Raw genomic sequence first — 13,388 nt, 5'->3', positions numbered from 1 at the left:
GAAAATCAAAAAATTCTCAAACAAAAAAAAGCGCTAATGAACTATAATGGTGCCCTATCCTTGATATTTTAAGCTGAATGTTATGAAGTTTTTGTTGTGTACCCCTAAACTCGCATATTCCATCATTATGATGTAAACTATTGAAATTTTGATAGGTCAGCAATGTAGTTTATTTTTTCTAACGTCAATAATTCAAATCATAAATCCCTCAATTTTGAGAAGTTTACATATTCTCATGGATGATGATAGTAACAGTCCATTATGTCAAGTTTGTATTTATGTTATTATTTTCTTTATAGATGTAATAATTTTTGTCACTGGAGCAACTCTCTGGATTGTTGGTTCAAAGAAAGAATATTTCGAACAAATTCCTTTTTTAATTTCAATTCCGCTTTACCCAGACCCTGATTCTCCATATGACATACTGTATGGGTTACCACAGAGCTGGATTCAAAATCATAAAAACACATCTTTCACATTTTCGACAGCTTTTTTGTCTGAATATAAAGGCAATGTTGACTTGTATCTTTTCCATAATCTTTGGGGTTATGACTTTAAATTACAAGTGACAGATTCGACCGGAAGAGTAGTTTTGAACTCAGATTTTAATTTAAACCAAAATCTAGCAAATCCAGAGAAATCAAGCGTTTCTAGATCGTTACTTCTCAAATATCCTATCAAAATATATGGAAAAGACATTACTCAAATCTATTGTCCTTATCATACACAAATTACAGATTCTCTTGGCATAGATTGCAAGCGACAGTTAACATTTGCGTATCTAAATCCAAATGTATCTTCTCTACAACTTGGTAGTTATAATTTCAAATCGTCAAGTACAAATTTGAATTTTACATTCACAAACTTTACGGCGTATCCATACGATTACATTACACCACCACAGGCCTTCGTTACAGGTTACAGAGAAACGAATAAGAAGAAACTTCTTATTTCTGGCCCTACTATATTTGTAATTTTTGTAATACTCCTAATAGGGTTTGTTGTCTTTTTAATAGTTGATCAAATGTAAACTCAATAATGAATTTTGGATCCATAACAAAATTTTACTTTCTTTGTCCTTGTATAAGGCCATATTTCTTGAAATATCTTGTTTGTTTGATATAAAAAGTAGTAAAAAGTAAGTTTTAATTCTATCGAATAAAAAGAGTTTAATCTTTCTTGCGTTCAACACCAAGAGCGCCACCACGACGGCCAATAGACTTTGTGCATTGACCACAGACTTTAAGGCCAAGACCGTGGCGGATACCACGTTTCATACGCATCTTCTTCATGTGTTCGATTTCAGCATGGATGTTAGCGCCGAGATCTGTAGCAACCCAATGAGTGTTTTGGCCTGTAGCGCGGTTGAAACGACGTTTGAGCATCCAAACTGGGATCTGGCGCTTTGTTGGGTTCTGGATGATAAAGACCAAATTTAAATAAGGCAAATGGAGAGCATGCAAGAAAACATGTATCTGTTTGATTTCTCATAATAAAAGAAGCTGATTTGAGGATATAATAAAATAAATGTTTACAAAATTGCTTGAAAATATCATGCTTTGGCCTCTTTTTGTTTGTTAAATAAGATTCTTCAGTGTTGTTTATTCATTTATTTTAAAGAATGAATATTGATCTAGTTTTCCCTTCCCTCAAGACAGCAGCAATCATCGAAGAAGTTTGTTTTTCTCTAAATAAATATAATTTTGATGAAAAACTACAATTTCTCAAATCATTACCTAATTTAGATTCGTTATTTCTTGTTACAACAATATCTCAAGTATCAGCATGCAAGCCATATAACTATAAACTATATGCTGATTTAATTTCAGCTCTAAACATATCAATAATCGAATTTCCACCAACGAAATTTTCAGATTATCTTAAAAAACGTGGTATTCTTAAAAACTATCGTCCACTACAAGATTTACCCATCGAAAAATATGAGAATATTTTTGATTTGGACACTATTGGAGACATAATTTTAAAGGATGATTCAGAATCTCTATTAAAACAAAAATCCAAAGTTAATTTGAAAGAAGAACTTATTGAGTATGATCTATATGAGTTAACGTTATTAGATTTGGCCGCTTTTTTAGGCTCAGAAAAATGTTTCCATTATTTACTTCAAAATGGCTGTGAAATTACAGAAGATACTCCATATTTAGCTGTTAAAGGCGGAAATGCTAATATTATTGCTACTCTTAAGTCCAAAAACGTTTCAATTCAAGATTGTTTAATTTGTGCAATACAAAGTCATAATAATGAAGTTACCAATGAGTTATTACAAAGCAAAGTAGTTGATGATGAATTTACGCTAGAACTCTCCATCCATTCTTATAATACAATTTCATTTTGTTATTTGTTGCAAAAAGGACATAAAATTACGACAGAAGTGCTTGAAGAGGCATGTCATTTAGGTCACATAGAAATTGTTAGATATATTTTGCAGAATTCCAAAGTTGAATATGGAAAATCTTTGTTTTTTGCAGCAGAAAACGGATTTCTTAACATTATTGAAGAATTTCTTAAGAATGGTGCAGATATTCAATGTAGAAATAATATGGAAGATACCTTATTACATAAGGCAGCAGAGAATGGATTTCTTGAATTAAGTAAATTCTTGGTAGAACATGGAATAGATCCGAAATCAAACAATGCATATACAGTAACTCCTCTTGATAAAGCAAAGGAAAACAGACACTTCCAAGTAATCAAATTCCTTTATCCATTCTATAAATAAGAAATATACTATCAATTATGAATTGTAATAAAATGTAATTATGTTTATTTGTAATGTTATTGATATCTGATTTATACATGATTAAACAGCTAAAAAGTCTGGAGTTGTACATGAGAACATTGAACTAAGAATTTCAGCTGTTACTAAACTGTAATATTGTTAATTTTAGTATATCAACATTAAATATTCTTATATTGCAATGTTTACATATTAATGTAATAACCATTTCATTCTGCAACCGATAATTCAATGATGGAGTAAAAGCAAAACAATATATTTCGATACTGTAACTCCTCTTGATAAATATTTGAATAAATATCATTTGATCTCATTGCTTAGGATGCAAGACACGAAGAATATAAAACCTAGTTTAACATTTGTTTCGGGATCCAGACACAAAGAATATAAACATTCATTCTACTTTTTTTCATGATAAACAAATAATATCCTTTATAACTATCTATATAAATAAAAAAAACAAAACAAAAACAAAAGAAAAAATAAAAAAAAATCATTGAACAATTCGAATGTTTGCGAAGTGAATCAATCCATCATGAGTAATAATAACAAATCTTTCAGTAGGGAAGTCATAATTAGCCCAAATAACCCTAGATCTTGTTTCAAAGAACCTTGTAACAGTGTCAGGATAAAAAACTTCGAAATAACCAATTTTGTTTTCTGTGTCTTGGAAAACAACGAAATCGAATCCATCAGGCGAAGTAAACTTCCACCACGCCATTATTTCTGCAGGAATTGGAGATCTCTTTATGTACTCTGCATCTCTAGACAAAATAACAATGTCTTTCAGTGTTTCGACAACAATAAATCCATGACTTTTCGTTATCAACACTTTGAGAACTGTTTCGCCAACACAGAAACTATTTACCTTCCTTTTTGTCCTCAAATCATAAGAAACAACAGTATTATTCGCTAATGCGACAGCAAATAACTTAAATCTTGGCTCAATCGCACAGCAAACGATGTTACTTCTTACTCTGCAGAGAACGAAAGGAATCAAGTCTCCATCGAATGAAAATTCGGATAAAGTTGCTCGATTTGGACAAAATATAACATGTCCTTCGCTGCAAACGACCAATGGCGTATCGAATGCGAAATTCATGGGCTCCGAAATCTTCTTGTGCTTCACAGTTACGATTGTCTGCTTTTCCGGAGAAGCTGCTACAAAATAATCTTCGTAGGAGTCGAAGATCTTGAAACTGGCATCGCCAACAGTTCCTATTACTTCCGGCTGAGACAAAACAAGGTGGTCTTCAAGACTGACGTTGAATTGTATTAGTCTACCGGAATCCAACAACGCGCAGAACTTAAATGTGGATATATCTTCGAGAATGGTGTAGACAGTTCTGATCAATCGGTTGTTTATATTTATGGAAACCGTTGGTTCTATGGAAGATTTCTTAATTATGGAGGATTTGTAGGGATGAGGGACTCTGAACAATTGTCTGTGAGGGATCTGTTTTACTCTGAGGCCAAAGATCGAATCGATCCATGTCGGAAGCATTTTTGTGATAAAATCTGATTCCAAAAGTTTTCTGAGCTTATAAACGAACTCGAATTTGGAGGAAGACCATTTAGGAAGCTCATTATCGTTATCTATGACGTCTGGGAAGTAAAAGAAGTCTGGAGCAACAAATTTATTTGTTGTCAAAGTTTCTTCAAGGGAAGAAAGGGGTTTTGATGGATCTCTTGGTAATATTGTCCTATCAAGAAGTGGTGGCAACCATTTTTTGATGTTAGTGAAATCTTGAATCGCATGAAGATTATTTAAATCAGATAAAAGTGACGGAAAGATCGGATAAAGGAAAGGATCGTTAAAGGACCTTCCAGAAAGAATATTCATCTTAACGATATACTCGAAATTGCTCATGAAACCTTGTTGCCATCTTTGTGTCGCGTGCATCCTTGCAAACGTCTCTCCTGAGACCATTCTCTGAAGTATCTGCATTTTCGGTGTCTTCGCTTGCATGAATGCGTTGATACATGTTGGATGTTCGTCATTTACAAAATCTATAAGGTAACTTCGACCATTTTCCAGATATATTTCGATACCGGTCTCTCTGTTATCGAATCTTCGTGTCAAGACCATATAAATGTCCCCATTTTGGATGGTTTTCTCCTTATCTGACGAAATTAAGTGGATTTCGTTAGTAAAAAGCTGGAACATGTATAGAGTTGTCGAATTCAATTTGATTAAATTGCACGAATGTTGATAAAGAACTTGTCCTTCTTCGGTAAGATCGAAATATTTTTTAGGATTATGGATTTTTCGCTTCAATTTCATCGGACAGAGACAGAAACAAGATGTCCTGTCCTTTACTAGCATTATTTCAGCCTTAGGAGGCATGAAAGTGAAGTTTACGACCTCTTGAATGTCAATTTCGATTCTTGTGTTGGATATAAGGGCAAAATCGCCTGCTAATGTTGATATTTCTTTGAAGGCCGTCACATCATTCAACAGAGAACTCAACCAAGTGGAGATTTGAGAAATAGATTCTTGGTATTTTTGGTTGTAGTTAGTTATCATGGCGTCATTGAACATGTCTTGCTTCAAAATGTCTTCACAATTGATTTCTTTCGTGGATCTCCGCAAGAAATACTCAATATATAAGTTATGAAGTTGTAAATTGTTTTCTAACAGATAAGAATTGATCAGCATGGCTTTCTGTTTGTCAATCCACTTGCCTGACTCGTTTGTTCTTATGATAAAGATGTTATTCAGATTTTTCGCATCTTTTTCGAGGAAATTCAAGAAAGAATCCGGTGTTTTTATGTCCTCTATCATCACTTGGTATCTATCTTTATCAAAATTGTCAGCAAAATCAACGTTTTCGTGGAATATTGAACATGAAAATTCTTCGCTGAGTGTTATATTAAGATTATTGGTCTTTCCATGCATGAATATAGTGTCTGCAATCAAAGAAATGTTGGATTTGAACTTGGGAGATGATAAAATATTTTGAATTATTGAAACTCCAACAAATTCTATCTTTGACCTTGAAAACGACTCCAATGCATTATATACTGCTAGTATAGATATCAAATCATCATCGAAATCGTTGGAAAACGGTAAGATTTTCCCAATTAAAGTTCCAATCACGGCTTGTTCATCAATACTTGTTCCAAACGCGAACATCAGAGGCCATACGAACCAGTTCTTGCTTACAAAGCCCGAATAATCCTCTGAATTCGTAAGAAAAGCGTCAAAAACTTCAACACATTTTCTTTTCAGATTATTATCGAGTCTTATTGCGATTAAACAGACAACTTGGATAAGGAAAGGATAGTAGAAGATGTAATCGATCAATTGGAGGTATAATTGGTCGATTGGAACGTTCTTAACTATTGAAACTATTGATAAACTCAGCATTTGAAGGAAATCAGGGCATAATCTGAGGATTAGAATGATTGTCGTGGTGACAACTTCAACATTTGTGCTAGTTAAGTACTCTTTGAGCCTTGTAACTGTATTCATTCGCTCATTATAACTTTTTAATATCATATCAGGGATACAATTCATGAATTTCATGAAAAAGAGCTTAGTATATATATCCTTTGCTGAAAACAGATGCATTACGATGGTTTGGATGTCGAATCTGTCACATTTGTAAGGAATCAAGTTACATATCATTCCAAAGAACTGTTCTCTGCATTTAAACAATGTTTCAGTGGGCATCTTTGAAATAACATGCGCAAACATGTCTGCTTTTTGGTTTTCTGGTACTAATATTGAAGAATTTCCTTTTAAGAAGTCTTCTTCGTTCTGGAAACAGAATAAAAGGTAAAATTGGTCGCAAAGAATGGATAATATCGATATACTACTGAAGATATCGAAAAATTGTTTTGACATGAAATGAGAAAGAAAGTAAACAATGCGATATAGATCTTCATGAGGAGCTTGTATCCATATCCACATGTTCAAAACAATTTTTGTCAACCATTCGACGATCAACTTTTGAATGGTCAGAGATTTCAAAATTGAAACCGTACAGAAGAAAGTATTTGAGCTTAATACGTGAGGATTTGAGAACAGGAACCTCTGTATATCGGTAGTTCCGCTAAATGATGACTGGGATTTCTCACTGTACATGAAAATCAATGTCATTATGTCAAATAAGAAACCTGGAAAATTTTCTGGGCAATTTTTCGGGTTTTCTCGGAAGAATATCACCAAATCATTAACAATTCCGTAATCGGCAGCACACCAAAGGAAATCATGTGGCATTGCGTCATTAGAAACAAACCTAATATAAGCATTCGGAGAATTCTCGAAAGGTAACGCGTATTCATACTTCTGGGAGTCAAGAGACATCATCTCTGTAGTGAATAGTTCACTCGTCTTGTCTCTCTGGGCATGCAAAAGGTTTACAATTTCGTATGCTTGATAAGATCTAGTGTAAATCTTGATGTCTCCGATAGATCCGAGGTTCTGAGTGATCAAGGATCTATCGCCGCCATCGGAACCACCGATAACAAGCGTCAAATTCTCTTCTTCGAAGCTTTGAGAACCTAAATCGAATTGTACATCGGGAGTTCCATTCAAATACGGAACCATTGCGATAGATTGGAATCCCTCTGAGTCGTAGATGTAGCTACATGACACGGCTAAGTCAAACCAGTTGTTTGGAACCTGAGGAACGAGAATTACGTTCGCAATTGCATCGTTTGTCTCGAATGAAGCGTTGACCGTCTTCCCTTCTATGTAAAATGTGAGTTTTGTATCTGTTTGGTCGACCAATTTAATTAAATTCAAAACAGATTTAGTTAATTCGAGACTTTGAAGATCTACATAGCATCTGAAGTAAATTGTGAAACCTTCTTCGATACCTCGTATTGGGATATTTGATACTGTGAAGATAGGATGTATTGTTCCGATTGGAATATAAGGTCTTGGCTTTGAAAAACAGTTTTGAAGGATCATTGATACAGTTTGGCATGTGAGAATTGATGTATCATCAATATCCCTTATCATAAGTTTCATATATAGCGTTGCAATGCTTGCATTTGACCTTTGTGAGGAAATTAAGACTAAAAGAGGGAAAATCAGCTCTTCAACAAGCGACAAATCGATAGATATCTCGATATCAACGCTCTTATATGAGACAATGGCCCGACTTTTTCGTTTTGAAACGAATTTAAGTAAAATGTAGTCCAAATCTCCATTGTGGCAGGCTGTTTTATTGTAAAAAGAGAACTCACAGAGGTTCCTGAACTCCTTGAGAATCTTTGGGAACAAGTTGGAACAGCCAAAACAAGATATCATCAACGGAATTGCAGAATTTTCACGAATAATGAACTGTAAGTCATCTAATTTAGAATATTGTCCGGATAGAAGTGAATGTAAGTGCTTAAAAACGGAATATGGAGGGTTATCTCCATAAGTGTTTTTAATTGCCTTCGTAAAGTCACGTAATGCTGTGATATTGATGCTATAGTTCTTCTGGCTGTGGGATAGAAGGTCAATGAAGTAGAACGATGCATCAATAATTTTTTCTGATTTAATTTTTTGAATTAACAACAGGAAATGATGCAAATTCGGTTCAAAAAGAGTTGCAAGAGCTGAATTCACACGTAATGCATATACAATGTTCGTTGCCAACTCTTCGGCCAAAATGAGATATCTGTTGTCTGTTTCAATGTATCTCTTAAATGACTTGAACAAAAGACTGATGTATGAAACAGTCATTTCAAGAGTATGAGAGAAAGGTAAAATACTGATTCCATCCCTAATTAATCTGATTATTGTGGTTGTTATGTCTTCTTCGTAGACAAACCATAGGAAACCATCTGTAAAACATCTAGTAGAGAAACATGCCAATGCACTTTGAGGAGATTCTATTAAATAAGACATAAAAATAAAAATTATTTGTCTTGCTTCAAAGATATCGACATTTTCATCATATATTTGTAATAGATGATGTGCAGTCTGTATGATATTATTAAGAGCTGCTTCTTTTACGAATCTTAAAATATCATATTTTTCAATATCTTCGTAAATTCTAAGAATAACTTCAGCAAACAACAATGGATATCCTTTACAACGTTCCAGAACATAAGAAACTTCATTTGGCACACATTTGTATAATAACTCAAAATATGTGTTTCTTAGTGTCATAATTTGATCATTTTTATTGTTTTTGTCGAATACTGTTATTGCTGGATTGAACAGAGCCGTATCAAGGAACAATCTCAAAGTAATTTTCGATGGATAAACAGATGCCACTAAAAGAAGGATATAAAGGAAAACAGTGCACATTTCGACATGAAAAAATGTTCCTTTGGATGTTTCAAGTATTTTGACTAATGATTTTACGAAATGAACATTATATTTTGAATCAACGTCCTGAAAACAAGAAGCAATCTTTAGACAGGCCTCTTTTATGTGCTTTGGTAGATATGTTGTTATGTCTGATTTCGTGGCAATTAAATTAAATTTTGGGTTATTAAATCCATTATTAAATTCTGATCGTTTTTTCTCCATGAAACTGAAACCGTTGAGATTGTATATTACAGGGGGAATCTCTTTTGGATATTCCGGTTCCTTGTATTGTGAATCTAAAAATTCATAATGTCTTGTAATCATTGTAAACAAAGGTAGAGGTATAGACATGAACGCGTCCAAGATTATATTGTTAAGAGATGTACAATGTGTCAAATGGGCGAGAATTTGAAGAGATATTGCATCTAATTCGGCCAAATCGTTTGATATGATTGAAATAACGTAGGATCCATCTGTAGTAACAACGCTTTCGTCTTTTCGTAAACATAAATGAAGTAAAAACAATTTTAACTCTTCAATTAATTTTTTGTGATGAGAATGTCGAATTACCTTGAAATATGAATACAGAGGACGTACAATCGTGAATGATATAGATTGAAGCTTAGTAATGTACTTCATAAATGATTCTAGAAGAACATAATCGTATTCTTTTTCTATTTGGTAAAAAGAACCTTTTATTAGCTTTTTCAAAACGTAGAATTCATAGGAAGTAAGATTTCGTGGATATTGATTGTGTGATTCGAAAACATCTAGTAAAAATAGTTTATAAGAATCTTGTCTTGGTAATTCTCGTTCTATACTCAATAAAAATATGTAGTATGAGATTACCAGCGTATAGAACTTACTAGAGTACTTTGAATTAATAATAAATTGCGGTAGATCAATAAAATGTCGTTCTTCTTCTGAAGAAATCATATTAAACTTGTTGAATATGGATTTTAATCGATTTTCTTGTTGAATTAATACTTCGAATTGTGTTCTTTTGTGTTTATCCAGTATAGGAATGTACCGAATTACTGAATTTTGAATATAATTGTCGAATTGAGGGTCTATGTTTTCAATTTCGGCACGGAGTTCAAAGAAATCTTCTAATGGATGTATTTTGGGAGTACTTCTCGAACGAGAAATAGGAGGAAATACTTCTTCCTGCATTTCTGAATTCAAAAAATTCTTCGGTAGGAGAAAAAAAAATTTTTTATCGTTTTTTCTGATGAAAAATGTAAATCAATAAAGAACAAATGTGCAGGCGAGGAACACTTGGATCTATCAAGATGTTGATGCGAACGGGGCGATAACTCCCGTATTTAAAAATATTTCCGCAAATTTCAGAAAAATTGAATGGAATAATGAAATTGAGATTATGAGTGTCCGTAATTCCATTATTATTATCATGGAGAAATGCACAGGGCAAGAAAAATGGCGGTTATTGTAAACAAATTTTATTGATCAAGATGTTTTTATTGTTATTTCGACTAAAGGTAAAAACTTGTCAGATGTTTTGATCTCTGACTATGATTTTTGTTGTTATATACGAGTTAAGGAAATATGTGGTTATAATATTTTCAATAAATTTTCTGATGAATTTAGTAAAAGTATTGCCAGTAGCCCATAAAGATAAAAATGTTCCAACTCATGAATAGTATATTAATATTGATATTCAAATCCAGTATCTATGGGCAATACTTAACGAAATTTGATAATTCTTTTGCATTCGCTTCAATCATTTATGTCTTTATCCATTTGAAAACTCTCTCTTTTTGTTCGTGTCCATTATCTTATATAACTACACTATGGTCATATTCTGGCTGACATTCTACTAAATATAATTTTTTTGCTTCCAAATTCACGCATAATTAAGTATCAATAAGTTTCAAACTCGTTTGCTTTTATTTTTTAAGGCCAGGCAAAAGATCTAAATTTTATCAAGGTTGGGCAAACCTGTGGTTGAATGGTCCCGAAGAATCATTAGTATTATCTATATATTGTTCAAAGATAAGTAAATTCAAAAAAAGTTTAGCAATTGATAAACAATAATTTGCCAAAATCCAAAGAATTTGCCAGAATAAGTCTTTTACTAACCAGAAAGTCTATTTAATCACTTTGCTTGAATACGAATCCTACCTGATAAATAGGTAATTTCTCATGAAGTAAAACCGAAAATATTCGATTTCAGAGTTATTATTATTAGTATCGGGAATAGAGTTTTAAATAAAGATAATTCTAATGATGGTTATGATAGAATTGCCAAATTCAAAGCTGTTTCAAAACGATACGAATTGAATACTTTAACCCAAAATTGTAGATCTATGAAAAAGTTATTTCTTCCTTCAGGTATATTTCGAATTCTCATGTCTATTTTAAGAGATTTTTAATTGAAAGGAAATTATTGATTTTGAAAAATAACAGGATATAAGAATGTTAACATCTTTTTTTTAACAATAGTTCGCTTTTCAAAATTTTACGAAAAAAAAATAAAGATTGAAAATTGATGTCTGCGTGGAGCATTATTCAATGACCATGATATAAATTATTTTGAATTGAATCGTTTGAATGGTTATGAAATTTGAATCATTAAAAAATGAGTGAGGAGAAGACGCGCGAAGACCAAATTCTCGGTGGAACACGCGCCCTCAGCACAATTCTTGTCCTAAGTATTGGCCCATTGGTAAGTCAAGTCACGACTTCATTGTATGGTTTCGTAAATACAATTTGGTTACGCTTTGGCGTGTCCGAACTTGCAACAACTGCCTTAGCCTCAACAACTACAATTGATCCTCTTTCAATGAACTGTGGTTTCTATCTTTCAACGTGCTGCGCATCTAAAGTTGCAGCACTTTTCGGAGAACACCGCGGCGATGCAGCAGCTCAAATCATAGTTGATATGATTAGAGTTTCAATATTCTTTGCCATCTTGCTTCCTGCTATATTAATTCCTGTTTCTGGCCCATTCATGAAATGGTTAGGGGCTTCAGCCGAAGTTGTACAGCTTGGAAAAGACTATTTGATTCCATTGGTAGCTTGCACCCTCATTACCTGTATTTATTTAATGCTTTGTGGCTGCATTCAAGCCGAAGGCAGAACATACACATTTGCCATCGTACAAATTTCATCATTAATACTCAATGCCGGTGTATTCAATCCATTGTACATCTTGGGATGCAAACTTGGTATCCGAGGTGCTGCCCTGAGTCAAATTTGTTCTCAATTTGTTCCAGGAATCTTTCTTTTCATCTTCATGTTTAGAGGAAAGTTTACCTCACAGCCAAAGTTTAACATGTTCCTCAAAAAACCTTCACCAGAGCTTTGGCAGACACTAAAAATCGGATTACCTTCGTTGGTCGGCGCTGTTTCAGCCACATTACCATCTATTGTCTTCCAAAAGTGCATTGCATCATCATGCGGCTCAGAACACGAGTTTAATATCATGATGGCTCTTTACAATGCCTACAATAGAATCTACCAGATTGCGATCGCCCTTTTCATGGCTGCAACGTCCGGATTCCTACCTTCTGGATCATTTGCCTTTGCAGCCAAGCGAAAGAGAAGAGTTTTGTTCTTATTTGCTCATACTTCATGGCTTGTTATAGGAACAGCTGCGATTCTCACAATTTTGTTATATTCAGCAAACAAACCAATCGCAAAAATATTCTCAAAGGATGAATTGTTCATAGAAAGGTTCTGGAAGTGCACTCTTCCTTATTGGACAACATGTCCATTATGTTCTTTACAATACATCATTACGGCTTTACTACAAGTATGCGAAAGGCCTGTATGGGCTTTCATTGGCTCATTTGTCACGCAAATAGCCATGTGGCCTGCAATGGCGATCGCATTTTATTTTACGAACAAACATAACGTCGTTCGTTTGTTTTTCGCATGTATGTCGAATGATGTATGCTCGGCTATTGTTCTACTTGTCCCTTTGATTCCAACTTTGCACAGTCTTATCTGGGCCAAGGATGCAGTCGATAGTAAAGATAAATTGGAGATCAAGCAATCCGAAATGGATGTTGACCATAAGGATGATGTGGAAGAAGAAGTTCCAGAAACACCAATTATCAGCGAACTTTAATGTATTAATAAATCTATCATACATGATAATAAAATTTTTTGTATATTTTGTTTTATTCATTTTTTTGTAAATCGATGGATTAATAAAAAAAATAAATTTACGATAATCTGTTTTTAATAAATATTTCAGATGAATTAGCTAAAGCAATGCATTTTGCAAGTGTTTCCTTTAGGAAATGTAACACATGTTTGGATTTTTTTGTTAGTTGATTCAATTCACTCAAATCAGTGCGAAAAAAAATAACGTACAATTGCCAAAACCAAAATTGCCTTGGCAAT

At 33.5% G+C, this 13,388-nt stretch overlaps 5 protein-coding genes across 5 annotated transcripts; 3 read left to right on the top strand and 2 right to left on the bottom strand.

The window, feature by feature from the left end:
• Nucleotides 1-235: 235 nt before the first annotated feature.
• TVAGG3_0936660 (uncharacterized protein) lies at nt 236-1,030 on the top strand (the record flags this gene model as incomplete). Its single annotated transcript, XM_001329428.1, has 1 exon — nt 236-1,030. One exon carries the CDS (start codon nt 236-238, stop codon nt 1,028-1,030), a length of 795 nt encoding a protein of 264 aa, XP_001329463.1.
• A 139-nt stretch (nt 1,031-1,169) lies between these two features.
• Nucleotides 1,170-1,385, bottom strand: TVAGG3_0936650 (Chain S Ribosomal Protein S13p/s18e; the record flags this gene model as incomplete). The annotated part of the gene is made up of 1 exon (XM_001329429.1): nt 1,170-1,385. One exon carries the CDS (start codon nt 1,383-1,385, stop codon nt 1,170-1,172), a length of 216 nt encoding a protein of 71 aa, XP_001329464.1.
• A 37-nt stretch (nt 1,386-1,422) lies between these two features.
• On the top strand, nt 1,423-2,855 carry TVAGG3_0936640 (spectrin binding; the record flags this gene model as incomplete). The annotated part of the gene is made up of 1 exon (XM_001329430.1): nt 1,622-2,740. One exon carries the CDS (start codon nt 1,622-1,624, stop codon nt 2,738-2,740), a length of 1,119 nt encoding a protein of 372 aa, XP_001329465.1.
• A 396-nt stretch (nt 2,856-3,251) lies between these two features.
• TVAGG3_0936630 (aggrephagy protein) lies at nt 3,252-10,190 on the bottom strand (the record flags this gene model as incomplete). Its single annotated transcript, XM_001329431.1, has 1 exon — nt 3,252-10,190. The coding sequence occupies one exon, from the start codon at nt 10,188-10,190 to the stop codon at nt 3,252-3,254; it is 6,939 nt and encodes a 2,312-aa protein (XP_001329466.1).
• A 1,344-nt stretch (nt 10,191-11,534) lies between these two features.
• Nucleotides 11,535-13,318, top strand: TVAGG3_0936620 (multidrug resistance protein YPNP-related family; the record flags this gene model as incomplete). The annotated part of the gene is made up of 1 exon (XM_001329432.1): nt 11,617-13,110. The coding sequence occupies one exon, from the start codon at nt 11,617-11,619 to the stop codon at nt 13,108-13,110; it is 1,494 nt and encodes a 497-aa protein (XP_001329467.1).
• Nucleotides 13,319-13,388: the final 70 nt, after the last annotated feature.

This window comes from Trichomonas vaginalis, chromosome I (assembly GCF_026262505.1).
Source record: "Trichomonas vaginalis G3 chromosome I, whole genome shotgun sequence".
NCBI classification, from domain to species: Eukaryota; Parabasalia; order Trichomonadida; family Trichomonadidae; genus Trichomonas; species Trichomonas vaginalis.
Note: the sequence above shows the minus strand (reverse complement) of the source record. Positions and strands in the feature narration are given on the sequence as shown.